This window comes from Leptidea sinapis, chromosome 30 (assembly GCF_905404315.1).
Source record: "Leptidea sinapis chromosome 30, ilLepSina1.1, whole genome shotgun sequence".
Taxonomy (NCBI): domain Eukaryota; kingdom Metazoa; phylum Arthropoda; class Insecta; order Lepidoptera; family Pieridae; genus Leptidea; species Leptidea sinapis.
The window spans coordinates 7,012,767-7,031,265 of record NC_066294.1 but is presented as its reverse complement, the minus strand read 5'-3'; the positions used below and the strand labels follow the sequence as shown (position 1 = coordinate 7,031,265).

Sequence of the window (18,499 nt, the reverse complement as noted above, 5' to 3'; positions counted from 1 at the left end):
ATATGTTTATTGGAAAAAGTAACATTTATGTAGTCTAAGTCTAATTAAATATTTGAACATTTCAAATTTCGCGCTGCGCTGAGGTGTTGCCCTTGCTAATAATTTATTATCGAATATACATTATATTGTTATTATAAAATATTTTTAATTTTATTTTAACATTAACTGAACCTTGCTTATAATATTATTTGATATACTACATACGAACACTTAATAATATATTAATATTCCAATTCATATATGTAAATGCGATAGACAATTTAAAACAATAAAGTTCGGACAAATATCAATATGAACAAAAATATCTAAAGACAGAAAATAATTCATTAAAATTACCACTACAAAGGTTGTACAAAGTGTAGTAATATTGTAAATTAACAAAAAATCCTTGCTCAAAACAACTGACAGATATGTCATGATTGAATTTGTGTAGTGGCAACTTTACATCATCGTTTGTCCCTTTCTTTACAATGATTGTTTCACTTTCTTTCCCGCAGAAACTAGGGTGTAGAATCTGTGTATAACCTCCGCTAAATTTATTAATATTTAGATTAAAAATGTATCATTTATGATACTTGTGGTTTGATTTGTGTAAAGATTGTTAAAAGTGATGTTGTGTAATATCGTTTGTGTTCTTGTGGTGTATTTGTAGCCTATATAAAAATTAAATATGGCCTCGAACCGAGGAATTCAGATTGGATCCGCGTGGTTTCAACGAAAGCTGAATCTGAGACCTCAACATCGGGGCGTGCATCTTGTTACGGAGGAAATTCTAAAGCAGGTGCCAGAACTGTCACAGTTCGCAGTTGGCCTCTGCCACATTCAAAGTGAGTATAAAATACGAATCTACTACTTGCCGCCGATAATTCTCATCATATTCCGTTTATTTTGACTAGAGTTTTTAGGTATTTAATATTTCGAATTGCTCAACTTTGTATAAAATCTTCGTGCTGTTGTTTAAATGTGTGAGTAACCAGCTGATCGAGGCTAATTAACGTTTCAGTAATGCACACCTCAGCAAGTCTAGCATTAAATGAAAGTTGGGACCCGGACGTCAGAGACGACATGGAAATGATGCTCAACAAAATAGTGCCCGAGGGTCTTCCGTACCGTCACTCGTGTGAAGGCCCTGATGATATGGTATGATCACATTAGATCTTCAATAATTTTTTCCTTTCAAAATACGTCATTAAGTTAACATAACTACTTAATCACTCGAATATTATTAATAATAACAAAAATGACAGACATTTGAAAAAAGAACTGACCTCTGTTCTGTTTTTATTACAATTTTAATATGACATTAGAGAATCCATTTCTAACCATACATCATATTTATACAAGCAAGACTCATGTATTATTCATTTAAATAAATTAGTTGTGTTTCTGGTATTACTCAAATTCAATTAACAAGTTTTGTTTTTAGAAAATGATTAGAGATGCATGTACAGCATCAACATTCTATGTTATACAAATTTAAAAATACATGTATTAATTTATAAGTGAATCAAATATTTTGTTGACCTTTTAGCATGAAGTCTAAACAGTAGAAATGTAAACTTGTCCTTGACTCTTGTTATCACTTCATGATAAAATGATAAGGGCTATCATGCAACAATATGACATGTTGCATGTACTTAACATTCCTCTTTGTGTTTCTATACTTTTAAGTAGGCCTAGTAAGGCAAGTGCACTTGTATAATTAATATTAGGTCTCCTATAATATTCTTTTTTTTTTTATGAAAATAAGGGACAAGACGAGCAGGACATTCAGCTGACGGTAACTGATACATCCTACCCATAGCAATGCAGTGCCCCTCAGGATTCTTAAAAAACCCAAAAATTCTGAGCGGCTCATTTGGAGTGGAAGTCTCATTTGCCCAGTAATTTCACTAGCTACGGCGCCCTTTAGACCGAAACACAGTAATGTTTACACATTACTGCTTCACAGCAGAAAGAGATGTTGTTGTGGTACCCATAATCTAGCCGGCTTCCTGTGCAAAGGAGCCTTCCACTGGTTAATATTATAATATGTTAAGGATTAGGCTCATAATATAGTTACTTAAATATAATAGGGAAATAATTAATATGTAATACTTAGATTAAGGATTGGTTTCCACTGTGCTCCAACTAGATACCATAGCCACAGTTGCAAAGGGTGGCAACTAATCCTACACCGAATTGGGTGCACTTGAGCCAGTCTCGAACAATGTGTGATATTGCCGTGCTACATGTTTTGTTAAACTTTGCTTATAATTGAAACTTAAATGCCGGGTTGCAAAGTAAAACTTTGTAAAATAATACTACAAGAAATAAAGACACTGGGATCACAATATATAATCATTAATTATTTTCTATTTTATTCATTTCAATGTAAAATAACATGGAGTTAATGTTTCAACATTTGAAAGATGCGATTGAGCCAGACACACAACCATCTAATAGTTGCCGTAATGAGAAAGCTATTGTTCTTAGATAGTGTGGTATCTAGTTGGAGCACAGCGGAGATCAATAATTTTTAATCTAACTTAAGAGATTACAAGCATGTTAAAATATAATTTTTAAATAAAATAATATAATTTTTTATAAACTGGGTTCGAATCCCGGTAGGTGCAAGCATTTATATGATGAATATGGATGTGTCTTTCCGAGTCATGTATGTTTAAATGTATTTATATATGTTTATAAGTATTTATGTATGTTTAAGTAAGTATATTGTATTAAATATATCATTGTCTTGTAACCCATAACACAGGCTATATATATGCTTAACTTGGGGCAAGATAATTTGTGTAAAAAGTGTGTCAATATTATTATTATTATAACAAGTTTATTATAATTGAATATATTTTAATTGAATTTTTCACCTTTTATTATAATTTATAAGTTGTCTTATTATAAATCAATTAAAATAATAATTATTTCTTTCTCTTATCATGTGAAAGAAAGCAAACACTGCTTAAAACATAGTTAATAGAAGGGATATGAATAAACAAACCAAAACTGAAGTAACAACACACCTTTGCATGACACGCCACAAGTTAGGATATCATCCTCACCATCTGGATGTGTGGCGGTCCTCCACAGTGCGGTTTTCAAGGAGCTTTCTTCCACGTACTACAAAGCTGTGGAATGAGCTTCCTTATGCGGTGTTTCCATGAAGATACAACATGAGTACCTTCAAAAAAAGTGCATACTCCTTCCTTATAGGCCAGCAACGCTCCTGTGATTCCTCTGGTGTTGCTAGAGATTGTGGGTGGCGGTGATCACTTAACACCAGGTGACCCGTACGCGTTTGTCCTCCTATTCCATAAAAAAAGATATACATTCAAAATATGCCAATATACATTTCTTTCATTAGTTCCACCCAGGTGGAAAGTATTTGAGCTTTCAGAAGGTTCAAAATTATTTAATATAATGCATATTATGCAGTCACTATTTGTACGGATACTGAATAAATTATTATGTCCGGATGTTAAATAAAAGAGTAATATCACACTTTCTCCTGAGTATATATATACATATATTGCTTTATATTTCACATTTGAAGATCGAGAGAGCACAATTGAGACGCCACTCCGAATTTTGAGTGTTTTAAGAATTGTATCACTAAATATCAGACGAAGATCTTGCTTGTCATGTCACTTCTTCTCATAAAGAAAACACTTTTGGTGTAGTAAAAATAAATTTTCGAGACATTAACCTCCTTATTATGTTAACCCATTTAGCATTGTGATTAGTTTAATTTTCATGTATGATGTAAGACTTACTATATACTAGCCTTACTGACTCAGAAAATGCATAAGGAAAATTACATAATAATCACAGATTTTTTTATTGAAATTAAATTATATTTCAAACTTGTTTTGTGTGTGTGGCCGGACCTGCGCTTTCTAGACTGACGGACTGCTAGAACATTGGCTGATTTGAAGCCTTACAAGAACATTCAAATGTAGTCTACATTTTATCCCAGACTTTTGCAATATGGAGTCTAAAATAACTGAATTCCATGCACAAAATCACAGGAAGAATCTATTGTTGAAATATATATAAAGTTGATAAAACATTAAAATAGCTTTTTGCACTTCCTTTTATAATTAACTTGCTGCCCAAATAGACTTTGTTCTGCAATTATTTATAATCTTGATGATACTCATTCTAATGCTGTCCCGGCCCGTACCTCCTCAACTGCTATGTCCCTGCAGTTTAAATCTGTAATATCTTTGAAAATATTCATTTATATTACATGATGATGTAAAGAGGCAAATTTATACATATTAAATGCACAGTGTATTTCATATAATATTTAATTGGATAAAGATTTATGCTGTTTTGCTTAAAATTGCTTCGTAAATAATCCATTATTTTTTGTAAAAAGTAAAGGATTTAAATGGTTATTGTCAATTATCCCTTAAAGATATACCATGGTGGACTTTTTTGTAGAACTTTTTAAGTTGTACAATACTTTAATATATTATTTTGATCTATCTATTGGGATTTAGCCTGCGTTTGGGCATCGTAAGCGCAAAAACTGTGTTTTTTGGTGACATCACATTAGAAATCTCTAAAATTATCAATTTTTCTCTACTTAATCATGCATGTATTAAAAGGCATTTATTTTCTCAAAATTGATTCCTTTAGAATTCTTTTTGATGTCATTTCTAATAACTACTAGATACTACTACCGCTTCGGAAACAAATGGCGCTCTGAGAGAGAAGAAGCGGCGAAAGAAACACTCCTAGCATTCTTTATTTGCGCTCTTTTCAATAAAAATATACAATATTGTACAGTAATTTTTTATCGCTATAAAATAATCACAATCTAGTCCCAGGTTGTCCGATCATTTAGATATTCAGCAGTGGAGTAATAGGATTTGCTACAGAGCCATGTTTTTATAAAACATTTAAATTTATTTATAGATAATCCCTGAACAGTGGCTGGGACTCTATTATAGAAGTGTCTACATTTACCCTTAAAGCTATTATGTATCTTATGAAGCCTACTAGAATTAGTTACAAGCAATTTCTTATTTCTAGTGTTATAATAATGAAAAATCACTATTAAGAGCAAAAAGGTGACGATTTTTGTGAACGTATATTAAATTTTTATAAATTGTACTGAGAATGAACAGTCATAATATTTATTTCTTTAAATTTTTCTTTGAGAGACTCTATTACCAAGCTGATATATAGCACGAACAGCTCTCTTTATTATATATTATACATAAAAACCCTCCTCTTGAATCACTCTATCTACTTAAAAAAACGCATCATAATCCATCACGAACTTTTAAAGATCTGAGCATACATAGGGAAGCAACTATTTTATACTATGTAGTGATGAGAGCACTAACAATGTCTACAATATTAATCTTTGTATTTTCTGTTGCAGCCAGCTCACGTAAAAGCCTGTTTTTTGGGTTCATCACTTACAATTCCAATTACTGATGGTAAATTAAGCTTAGGCACATGGCAAGGTGTATGGTTATGTGAGCACAGAAATCATGCTGGCAGCCGGAAGGTATGTTATATTTTAAATATTAATTTTTGTCCCTTTATTTTGCTTAATATGAACACATGAAGGTCAACCAATATTAAATAATCATGAAAAAAGTAGCATTATATCATAATAAAATTATTTTAACTTATGTATAACTTTAAACAAAAGTCACCATCATTTATAAAAGTCTCCGCTACATGACATCCTAAACATCAGTCCAGCAGTTGAGGAATTAATTATTAACCTCGAGTGTGCTTATAGTAAGCATATATAGCATTTGGATCACCAAAATCAGTTCCGGAAGCTATGAACAGGCTTAAAACAAACATATATATTTAAAACATCAATAATTAATGACATTAAATACATAAAACTCAAAATAAGTAACAACAAAATAACAGTTAGACTAAACTTATATTAACATTAGGAACATTAATTATTAATGGTATCATTATTTGCCCGACCAAACAGCTCTTTAGCTTGTGTACTGTGACTGTGTATAATCTTTTTAACCATGCTTTAAAATCTATTTAAGCCCACCTCTGTTGTCTTATGTGTTCTAACTACAGTAAAATAAGTTTTGTTCAACCCAATTACTTAAATTGCATTATTTGTACATTGGCAGATTGTAGTAACATTGTCAGGGTGTCCGCGCGACTCCCCCCTGTCCCCCGTGTCGGCCGCATCATGTTCCAGTTAGGAAAGGGGGGGGGTTACGACCCCCCACTCTAAGTCCCACTCGCGTCCCTCCTCGAAGAGTACGAGAAGGTAAACGTTACGCGAATTCACCTTTTATACCCACCCACCCTAGACATTAGTTCTTATTCTTATCTTCGAGCGACAATATGTACATAAGATTAATATTTTGTAAAGCTCTGCATGGCAGTTTGAACAGAATGCACGGCTGGCTGATTTACTATTCATTCGCGTTTGAACGTAACTAACTAGAGCAGTCTCATAATAAATGTAATAACTAAATATTATTTGTGAGGTTGAAATTGTATTCTTACTTTACTGAAACGGTATGTAATATGAATTGTCTGGCGTTCTGATTTAACTGCCATGTGAGATTAAAGATGAAGCAAGCCTGGTTGCAGCTCTGGCTGAACCCATATAATTGTACATAATTGAAAGTGTGACAACTTTAAAGTATAAACTATATAGAAATGTTGATTTGTTATATCGACTTGTCAATATGTACATAGTGATGTATGGACGTTGATTTAATGCTTTGTAGGTTCGATATTTGAATGGTTATGGGAATCTAATTTTAAAATTATTAATCTTGCTATGTTTAGAATATGACTTTCTGGTAAATTAATTTATATTATACTAATATTTTCACTGTTGCACTCGTTCAGATAATTTTCAAGTTCACTAAACACAATATTTTTACTATCACTCTTAGATATTTTTTATCATATCGAACATAATGTGACACCAAATTTGTAAAAGCACTGATTGTCAGTGATTTTAAGTTGGAAGGCATGACATGTATAGTATAAATACTTTGTATGTCTATAAAAGCAACATTCTTTCTACATAATAGGCTAGTAAATATTAACGGTTAGAGTGAAGTATGTCCATAGCTTTAAATGTGTCGTGACCGTATCAACGGTTCCATCAGTGGAAGGCAAAGAGCTACATTCGTACCAGTAGATAGTGGTAGTGTAAATTTTTAAGATCATGTAAGTGCCTCTAATTTATGGGGTGGTTTTTGTTTAGCTACCAGAGTGTCTCAACTTGTTCAGGAACATTGAATATCTCATTGAATTACATATTTTTATATAAAACTCATATAACTGATATAATATTAAAACTGAGTCATCACAATAGGATAATATGAACATGTTAGCAACGATGATTAAATTGTGTACAAACCTAGAAGCAAAAACATTTTGTATGTATTTTAACTGACCTAAATATTCTTAAGAAATGTAGAAGTGAGTTTTAAATTGACCGATATTTCATTTATAATTTATTTTTCAACAGATATAGCTAGAGTTCTTCATCTTTCTGTTTTATAGTTTCAATTCTTCATTGGCTAGTAAAATTTTCAGTTTAAACTATTCACATATGTATGTCTTCCTCGGTAAGTTCCATATAGCCAGGCAAATGGTTGACAGCTTATAATAGTTAGGTGACATTCCATTCACATTCCCTCGTAATATAATGTCCAAAGGCTGTACAATTCTTAGGTCGATAGTGAGATATAGGAAATCGAAATGTATAAAGTGAGGGTAGATTAATAAAATAAAAAAAGTGTGTGTGTGTACTTATGTATGCACGCAAGGAGTTATACTTCTTTGGCGTAACAAAGCAAAAATCCTTAAAATTATTTATTCCTCCTCCTATTCCACGTTTGTAGAAAGAACAATATTGTAAAAATCTTGCAAAGATGGCCCTGACAATTAATTATTAAATAACGAATACGGCTGTATGGGCTTGAACTCTTTGCCTGTCCTTATAATGGACGAAGAAACAAAAAAAAAAAATAACGAATGTCGCAAACGTCAGAAAATTTTAGGAACCAACTTCACCCTGTTACTTTTGAGTTATAGTGTTGCGCGCGCATCTTAAAATTTCACTCTCATAATTTTTTCATAACATGCCAAAAGAAGTATAACTTCAAAAAATGCTTTTGTTTTAATTAGTGTTATATAAATGCGCGCCTTTAGATCATTCGGTTCCTTTTGTATATTCTAAAGTTGCACAATCACAAGAGACCTTAGTTAGGAGTATAAATTGTAATAAAAATACAAATTCGCTTATAATATAAGTAATCCTGGCTGTGGAACAGCTAGTAACTGGTTTTAACATTGTATAAACGAAATATCATAATATATTTAGGGCACATGTAGATTGTTAAAATTGGGATTTTAAATATTATATTGAATTTTTTAAATGTTTTCCACTTTGATTATATTTTGAATCATACTGTGTCGAGCTGATAACAATTTGCAGATGAGCATTTGGTTTTGGCTTTGCAAACAAACGCACAAACTTATAGATGTGTAATACAGTCAGGGAGCTGAGAGAATTGCGGTCAATGATCTCAAATCATACTGTCTTATACAATATGAACTCACGATGTGTCGTTGTGTGAATGAGACGGAAACATCCTTTATGATGATGAGTATTAAAGGTCAATGACCTGAAAATTCTCTGCTCCATGACTGCTCTAGAATTAACTGGTTATTTCTGGTGTATTGTTCTTATTTGCTAGTTTTATTTAATAAGCAGATAGAAATTTGACAGAGTATTTTTACCATAGGGTATATAATTCTTATATGTCAGATTTTCTGAAGACCATTTTGTATGTATGTCATTTTTTTTAGGGAAGGACGATTACGTGATACGTGCTCCCGTTTATTTTGTGTGATAAAATCAAGATTTCATCGTAACCTTAAGTAAAATTTCTTTATACACTTAAATAGTCACCGTCGCCGTGATGAGTTCATGATGAGTTCAGCTGCAACTGCTATGCACGGAGGTTGAAATTAACTATAAGCAAAAAGGAATAAAAGGCATTTATTTTCGCAAAATTGATTCCTTTAGAATTATTTTTGATGTCATTTCTAATATACTAGACACTTCTACCGCTTCGTAAACAAATGGCGCTCTGAGAGATAGACGCGGCGCAATAAACTCTCCCAGCATTCATTTTTTTGCGCTCTTTTTAATCAATTATGCAATATTATACTTACTGTCAATGACAGGGCACAGTTTTAATTGAAGCCCGGTCTAGCCGGTCTAGCATTAGTTAGGTAGGTTTTTGATGGTGGCAAAATTGTCCGGTAAGGGTTATATAACAACTGCCTTAACATTTACTCTGTAACTGCGTTAACGAAATAACACACGTCAAAACGACTTTAAGCCGTGGATCATTATTTAATACAGGTTCTAATTAAATCAATATCACTTTATTCATGTAGGTCACGGAAATGACACTTATGAATGTCAAAAAAAAATCATATTGTATTTACCGCCTACGTAAAGTGTTGAGCTAATGAGAAGAAGTGGCAAGAAACTCATTGCCACTCATTTGACAACATTCTACATTTTCATTGTCTTACAAAGAAATCAATATCACTTTATTCATGAAGTCACGGAAATGACACTTATGAATGTCAAAAAAAAAATTTGTTATTGAATTTTCCGCCTTCGTAAAGGGTTGAGCTAATGAGAAGAAGTGGCAAGAAACTCATTGCCACTCTTTTTTACAACATAAACATTTTCATCGTCCTACCAATCATTTCAATTACGATATATTATGTGATATGAGTGATCTAAGTCTTGATCAGGTAGGAAATCATCACGACGGGTATCTCGGGAGTATTTATAATGGCGAAAATAAATTAACTTTAAGTGTTAAGAGCTTAAACTGATGAACGCTTGTTTTTATCATGTTTTGTAATCTAATTGGCATGATGACGCTATCAAAGAAGCAAACAAAATAGTTTAAAATATATTTGATGAAAAGCTTATAAATGGTATAAAACTCATTAAAAAGAATGTCAATGTAAGTATAATGCAACCGGCCATGTTAGCTGAAACACCAGAGTGAATGACGTCACGGTTCACCTGAAATTCCTTTAATACGCGTTTTAATTCTGATCCGTGACGTCATAAGCGGCCATAATGACACGAGCGTTTTTTCGCGCTTAATTTTAAATTTAAAAATAGAATATTCGTTATAGCTTCTTTTATAGAATACAAGATCTGTCATCTTGCCATTGGTTGGTTATCGGACAATTTTTACAATGTGTTTTTGTTTTAGAAATCATGTAATATTTATAATGTATGCGAAGCAATGGTAACACAACCGACGAATACCTTAAATGTACAAATAGCAATTAGTTATATGAATAATTTAGTTTTTCGATTATTTAATTCATGTGTTTATTTGATTAAATAAAGGAACTTCAAAGGTTGTGGGTGAAGTTAGCGAACTCACACTTGGTAGGCTGAGATCTATAGAGTGTTATTAGGTACTTAGTCATTGCTCAGACTTTACTTACGTAGAACATAGCTGAGTGTGATAAAACGCGAACTTGATATTTGCATTGGGCTGTTTTAGCTCAACATAGTTTCAGCTGTTAAATGACCATACAAACGAAATCAAACATAATGCTAAGCTAACACTCGGCCATACAAACGAAATCAAACAATGCTAAGCTAACACTCGGCCATACAAACGAAATCAAACAATGCTAAGCTAACACTCGGCCATACAAACGAAATCAAACATAATGCTAAGCTAACACTCGGCCATACAAACGAAATCAAACAATGCTAAGCTAACACTCGGCCATACAAACGAAATCAAACAATGCCAAGCTAACACTCGGCCATACAAACGAAATCAAACAATGCTAAGCTAACACTCGGCCATACAAACGAAATCAAACATAATGCTAAGCTAACACTCGGCAATACAAACGAAATCAAACAATGCTAAGCTAACACTCGGCCATACAAACGAAATCAAACAATGCTAAGCTAACACTCGGCCATACAAACGAAATCAAACATAATGCTAAGCTAACACTCGGCCAGGCCTGTCCCCCTTGTAGGTATCAAAATCACTATTCATGTAGGTCACGGAAATGACACTTATGCATGTCAATAAATTCTAATTTTATCGAAATCGTAAGTACGTGCGGCGGCCTCTGCACAGTAGGCCAGTCAGTAGGAACTCAGGGGGGTGCAACTTCCCTACATTAGCACATGAACAAAGTTTGCATTGAAAATGCTGCCACCTATTCTATTAGGTACGCTGCAACTTCACCACGATGGCAATAATTTAACTTACACGATAGATGGAGCTAGTGATAGCAAAAAACTCACTTAACTTACTTATTAAAGACTTGACTATCGTGTTGTAATCATTGAATGCCTCTCCTTATTTAAAGGTAACTAGCTGAACTTAATAAACGAAAAAGAATTTCCACCCACACAAAACAAACATCAATATGGATTCAATACGGTCTACAACCATAGTAAAAACTATAAGCATAATAGCGCCATCTAGCGACGGTACCAGAGGTGTGTCATTGAAGGTTTTTAAATTAATTTCATTTAACTGTTTTATACCAATGGTCAACAGGTTGAAAAAACTGTTAAATCGTCAACGGGTTTTGAAAAATCGGTTAATGCATTTATTAATAATTTAGGTTTATATTTCGTCAATATAATGGCAAGTAAACGTTTTCGTTCGCAAATTCGTCAACTGTTTTGAATTAAGCTGTTTTAGTGAGGCATTCAATTTCTTCATTTATTGCGAGTTACGGGCGAAGATGAATGATTGAATTTTTTAAGCTTTTTTATCTTCAACAGGTTTTTTCGTTGAAGAAAAAATAGTTAAGTCGTTAACGAATATAAAACTGTTAATAAAAACAGTTTAATGATTTAACGACCACCTCTAAATACAACCATAGTAAAAATTAAGCATAATTAGCGCCATCTAGCGACGGTACGCTAAGAGCGTAAAAATAACGCGGCGGCAGCGCCATCTCTTAGCCTGGGTACACTGATTTTACAAAATAAAAACATTAGTAGTTTCACATCTATCTCTAGTATATTGTGTATTATCTACGTAGGGACTCACGAGCGATGAGTGACGCACGCGCGAAATTTGTTGTCTAACTTGTACTTCACTGATTCGATTGATTTTTTAAAAATGTAGAAACATAAATAAAGAAAAGCAAGCTAAAGGTCGTTTCAATCCAAATTTAAATTTTTTATGCTTCTTAAAGACACTGAAACAATCCAATTGAAAGTGATTATTATTATAATGAAACTAGCTGACCCAGCAAACGTTGTATTGCCGATATTAAAATCGCGATACAAAAGTAACTGTTGATCGTAGATGGGTGGAAATTTGAAGTTGTATGTATTTTTTAATGCTGACTCATAATTAAACAAATTAAAAAAAAATGTCAAAAAAATAAAAAAAATAAATTTGCCGTGGACCACCCTTAACATTTAGGGGGATGAAAAATAGATATTATCCGATTCTCAGACCTACCCAATATGCACTCAAAATTTCATGAGAATCGGTCAAGCCGTTTTGGAGGAGTTTAACTACAAACACCGCGACACGAGAATTTTATATATTAGATTACCATTCGTAATAGCTACCTATTTATTTCCTATGTACTAAGTAGGTTTGACTATGCTGTGGTGTTCCACGCATACATTAGGTACTATCTGCAACAAATGTAGGTTTGACAACGAAATAATATTGATTTAAAATTGCGATTACATATCTATTTATATTATAATAATAATATTGACACACTTTTTACACAAATTATCTTGCCCCAAGTTAAGCATATATATAGCCTGTGTTATGGGTTACAAGACAACGATATATTTAATACAATATACTTACTTAAACATACATAAATTCATATAAACATACATATTAACATGCATAAATCACATTTAAACATCCATGACTCGGAAACAAACATTCATATTCATCATATAAATGCTTGCACCTACCGGGATTCGAACCCGGGACCTCTAGCTTAGTAGGTAGGATCGCTAACCACTCGGCTATACAGGTCGTCTTCGTCGTCGTATTATAGAAAACACTGAACTATTTTTATAAGATCACCCAACCCTAATGTCGCAAGAAGAGGAAAGAGTCACGCGATAGAAAGAGAGGCAACTACTAGGTGAATAAAAATGTAGGTCTCTGTGCGATCTGAATTACACCTTATTGTGTGACCGCAAGAGTCCCTATTTCTGTAATTGATTCTGCGGAGTGAGACTTCTGTACTTGTACTATATATATTATAATCTTTTACTCGGCTAAGTTTTACTTAAGTAAAGTCTAAGTAAGCTCTATAGATTTCAATCTTAACCAAGCGGTCAATCGAACTGCAGACTGAAAGGGTCAATAACCTAGGGCCAATTCTAATTTCCGTCACCTGCGGGCAAGTGATCACTGTCGCCTATTACGTATTGCAACACCAAATAATTTACCGTGATAAAGTGATTTTACGTGCTTTTGTAGTATCATAGCTTTTTGCCTATGAAATTATCATTTTAGAAAGCACAAGTGATTAAAATCAAACAAGGATTCCTAAAAGTTTAATGTAACATAGTCGTTGATTGACGAGTTTGAAGTGCTTTTAAAGTTTTTGTAAATATTTTTGCATTATTGAGCGTTTATGTATATAGAGGTTCGAATGTGAAAAATATGGGGCCTGTGTGCTAGGTACAACTGCCAACAAAATCTTTTATAGCACAAATATGGTGAAAATAAATAATTAATGAACGATTTTTTAGTAAATACTAGTTTAAATATAAGTTAATTACGTGGAGTGTAGTATGGATATGCTGATAGTATGATTATAGTCGGAACGCACCACAAATATACATATACAATATGTTGTTTTTAAAGTGATAACCCTCACTTCTAGGATTAATACACAAATAAAATTTGAAAAACAAAATTTTATGAACGATGCGGGATTCGAACCCACGACCTCCGGCGTTCCGTGCCGGTGCTCTAACCAACTGAGCTAACCGTTCGAGTACCGCCTCGTTATAAAATTCTGTTTGCTTTGTTCAACTCTCAGGTTGTAGCTTCATCTACAGGATCTACTATACAGCTGTTGATAACCTGCTCAACCACAATATTTGCATATTAGGAAATTGACTTGAGATGTCGCTCTTGTAAATCTAAACAATATGTTATGTTTTTAAAATGATAACCCTCACTTCTAGGGTTAATACACAAATAAAATTTGAAAAACAAAATTTTATGAACGATGCGGGATTCGAACCCACGACCTCCTCATAAGATTTTGTTTTTCAAATTTTATTTGTGAATACATCATTAGTTCAGAGGTAACATTAGCCATTACGAGCAGTAGAATAAAAAAAGCGGCCAAGTGCGTGTCTAGCAAGTATCATAATATAAAAGTTCTTGAAGTTCGTTCTAATGAACGTTTAAAAAAAAACTACTTGCTAGATCTCGTTCAAACCAGTTTTCGGTGGAAGTTTGCACTATAATGTACATCATATATTTTTTTTTGTTTTATCTCATTCTCTTATTTTAGAAGTTACAGGTGGGGCACATTTTACTACCTTAGATGTGTCTATTTTGTGTGAAAATCTTAATTCGGTTCACAGAATATATCTACTTACCACGTTTCAACAGTATAGTTTATATAGTTTCAGATAAAAGTGGCTGTGACATACAGACGGACGGACAGAAATGACGAATCTATAAGGGTTCGGTTTTTTGCCATTGGGCTACGGAACCCTAAAAATGGAGGTCTAAACCAAATCAAGGATTTTTTTGGCCATAAACCATAAAGTATATTGAAAAATAATTTAAATATTTTTCTTTTATTGTATTTTAGTTTGAGCTGATTGTCTTCTTACTAATGCTCTAAATAAATAAAACAACAAACAACCTTAGAAAATTTATACGTCTAGATAGAGTCTCTTACTGCTAGACAACCGATGAAAACAGGCCAGGAATATTAGTTTAGTGTGCGTGACAAGCTACGTCTTACACTCGCGATTTTACGACACATTGTGTAAGTGTGTGTGCATTGCTCAAAGTGTAAGTTATAGTGAAATTACTGGGCAAATGAGACTTAGCATCGTATGTCTCAAGGTCACGAGCGCAATTGTAGTGCCAGTATCTAAGGATACTTTACATATCCCGTTCTTATAGAGTGTGTTATTACCCACAATAAGACGTTGATTTGTTAATTTTTCGCGGGATAACATTTTGACCTTTTTTTTTTTTTCAATAATGTGACAATACCAAGAGGACCAAAATATTGGAAATGTCAAATCTGAAGTCCAGAGTTGACAAGTTAATATCGCTACTGCACTCTACGTATGTTCAGATAATTTGATTTCCATGCTTACAGACCATAATGCCTGTTTAACTACAACGAATGCCTTAGATAGCCTAATATTGATGGACCCATAGACTGAGAATATACTAGCGTAGATACAAACTGACAGCCCTATGAGATTTTCTTGTTTAAATATTAAAATTACTACGGAGCTCATTTCATGCGTGAGGCTGACTGTTGACGACTTGTCAATCAAAATCGGTTACAGTAAGTATGGTTTCGCTTTCTCTTGAGGTCTATTACCAAAATCGAAAGACGAAGTTTCGGTCCAAAGCGAAAGAACGACGTTCTTCGATTATTTCGTTTTAGGTACTATAGACATAACCATAAAACGTGAAGTTATACTTACGATCATAATAATGTCCAACAACGTAAAAGTGAATTTGGGAATAAGTATGGAATGTAGAAGCAAGGAGAATCATTTGTTTTTTTATCTACACCCATGCTTTAAATCCTCTATTAAAAATTCTGAAACAGTTAGCTTATTGCCAACATTAAAACACCCAATGTTCTAATAACCATTACATCATCCAAAGGAGTGTTGTAATGTTGTACTGAATTTTATAACAATACTCCTATGTTTTTTTTTATCCCTTCATGCGCAAAGAGTTTCAACATACAGCCACATTCTTATTGCTCGATTCGTGGTATCTGTATGAATTTCAAAAAAAGAACATTTTCGTTTACGCGCGCTCCACACTGCCAGAACGTCGCACGCCGTAAAAAAAAGTAGGTTATTCGAATCTCCGCCATTTTTCTTCGATATTTTTATTGTTTTGTTTACAAAAAATGAGCGATTCATTTTAAACGCTGCAAAAGAACATTATATTCGAGTGAATTTTAATTATTGCACTATACAAAATGTAAATTACTACTAAAATAAATAATTGTTTCATTAATACTTAGTTTATTTGTATATAATCAGTAATGAATGATATTAGGTAAGTAAGCTAACTGTTCCAGAATCTTTTAGAGGATTCATATTCTGGGTGTAGATAGTCTTGTATGCAACTGTTGATAATTAGGTATTAAAACACTCATGTGATACTATTATCACATTCGTGTTTTAATACCCCTTATTACACAACAGTTGCATAAATAACTAATGAAAGTGTCCGTCAAAATGCATTAAATTAGGGTGGCGCTACAGTCGCATCAGAGTAAATCTTAAAAGAAGCGTCAAATTTAAAATAATACTTATCACTCTAGCTACACGTTTTGTCATAATAACTCTATAAGGTTATATTGACAACATTATTTTGTATAACGTAAGCTGATGAAATTTTCACATTTTAACTACTTTAGTCGACAATAATATTAAATTTCTTTACTCAGCATACTTCATACCATACCCTGTGCCTACACCAGCGCCATTGCGGAAGCTTTCTGAACTATTATTTACCTCATAAGCTGGACACTTTTAAACTTTTCTCTCTTAAAAGATGATACTCCTTACCTCTACCCTACATAGGAATAAGGTTAGATAGACAAAATATCTAATCGCGAACTTTTCGTATCGACCTTCGGATCCGGAACACTTTCGTAATAGGAAAATGTACTATCCGTCAACCGAAATTTCATATTTCGATTTTGATAATAGGGGCTCCATATAGATTTGTTTGTTCATACGTTGGTATATAGGCAGTCTTTGGATGGACCTGCTTTCAGGAATTGTTCATTTGTTCAATGATTATAATTGTTTATTAGTTTACATAGTTGTTATAGTTTAAATACCGGAATATGCCATTTCATGATTTGTAATCTTAGATTAAGGATTGGTCTCCGCTGCGCTCCAGCTAGATACCGCACTACCTAAACATAGCTTTTTATTACGGCAACTATTAGATGCTTGTGTGCATCTTCAAATTTTGTAACATACGCTTCGTGTTATTTTACATTGTAATTAATAAAATACAAAATACTTACTGATGATACGTGATCCCAGTGTCTTTCTTATTTCTAGTAGTATTATTTTTACAAAGTTTTACTATTACGTAGTAAAACTTTTAGTTTCAATTATTAGCAAAGTTTAACAGAACATGTGGCACGTCAACGTCACACATCGTTCGAGACTGCGGTATCGATTTGAAGCGCAGCGGAGTCCAATTCTTAATCTAAGATTGTAATATAATTTTAAAGTAAGTTTTTTCTGTCAAAATTTGTATATCAAGTAATAATGAGCACATTGATTCAGTGGCGCGAAAGTTTTTCGTAAGTTTGTTAACTATTTATTTATTGAATATTTAAATATCTGCACATAGGAACATGAGGTTGTATTCAGAATAAATCACGATAAATGACAAATAATTTGTGTGTATATTGTTTAAGGATAATAAAATGTTATATCAATGTATTGTAGTTATTTCAATCCAACCCTGCATCAAAGTAAGTATAAAAATCTAAGCGTAACAATTCGAGATAAAGCGGCGATACATGTTTAATATTCAGTGACTTTTTAATAAAAAGGTGTGTTTATAGATTTGATAATATCGATTTTTTTTGCATTAGAATAATGTCATCATCAAAACTTGATGAAACTACCAGAATTTTGAGTAAGAAGTAAATTTTTAAAGGGTGCAATGATTTCTGGGGAATTCAAATATTTTAAAAACGGCCGCTATTGGTCAGAGCCATTTTGAAGTAGAATAATGGCGACAAATGTCATATCTGAACCAATTCACTCCGCTTTTTTGGTTTTGCAACCAACTATTAGCAAAGCCAAGGCTTTGACTTCTCAGTCCGCAATCTAGGGCTTATAAAGCGCAGGTCCGGCCTTTGGATATAGGATGAACATTTGGAGTATTGCTGTCATCTCTGGTCTGGCGCACCCCAGTATCAGCTCGAACTATTTGCAACGCAGAGCTGCTCAAATTGTCGGTGACTCAGTGCTCTATGTCAAAGGCCAGATCACTTGGCGTTGCGTCATTGTGCGTCTTCTACCGCATTTATCACGGGGAGTGTTCCGAAGAGCTGTTTCACCTGATTTCTGCCGCCGAATTTAACCTTTGCACGATATGCCACAAGCCACCATTTGGATGTGTGGCGTTCCTCCAGTACGGTTTTCAAGTAACTTTCTTCCACGTACATCCAAGTTGTGGAATGAGCT

The 18,499-nt window shown here is 33.3% G+C and overlaps 1 protein-coding gene across 1 annotated transcript; it reads left to right on the top strand.

Annotated features, from left to right (window-relative positions):
• The first annotated feature begins 498 nt into the window (after positions 1-498).
• LOC126973926 (UPF0047 protein YjbQ) lies at positions 499-17,742 on the top strand. Its single transcript, XM_050821300.1, has 4 exons — positions 499-827; positions 1,004-1,140; positions 5,393-5,521; positions 6,126-17,742. Exons 1-4 carry the CDS (start codon positions 671-673, stop codon positions 6,198-6,200), a joined length of 498 nt encoding a protein of 165 aa, XP_050677257.1. The 5' UTR covers positions 499-670; the 3' UTR covers positions 6,201-17,742.
• The last annotated feature ends 757 nt before the right edge of the window (positions 17,743-18,499 follow it).

Excerpts from the sequence above, each read along its gene's own strand:
- LOC126973926 (XM_050821300.1), top strand. The coding sequence starts at position 671 with ATGGCCTCGAACCGAGGAATTCAGATTGGATCCGCGTGGTTTCAACGA. Across the intron at positions 828-1,003 it reads TGGCCTCTGCCACATTCAAA|TAATGCACACCTCAGCAAGT; the intron begins GTGAGTATAAAA and ends TTAACGTTTCAG. Across the intron at positions 5,522-6,125 it reads ATCATGCTGGCAGCCGGAAG|ATTGTAGTAACATTGTCAGG; the intron begins GTATGTTATATT and ends GTACATTGGCAG.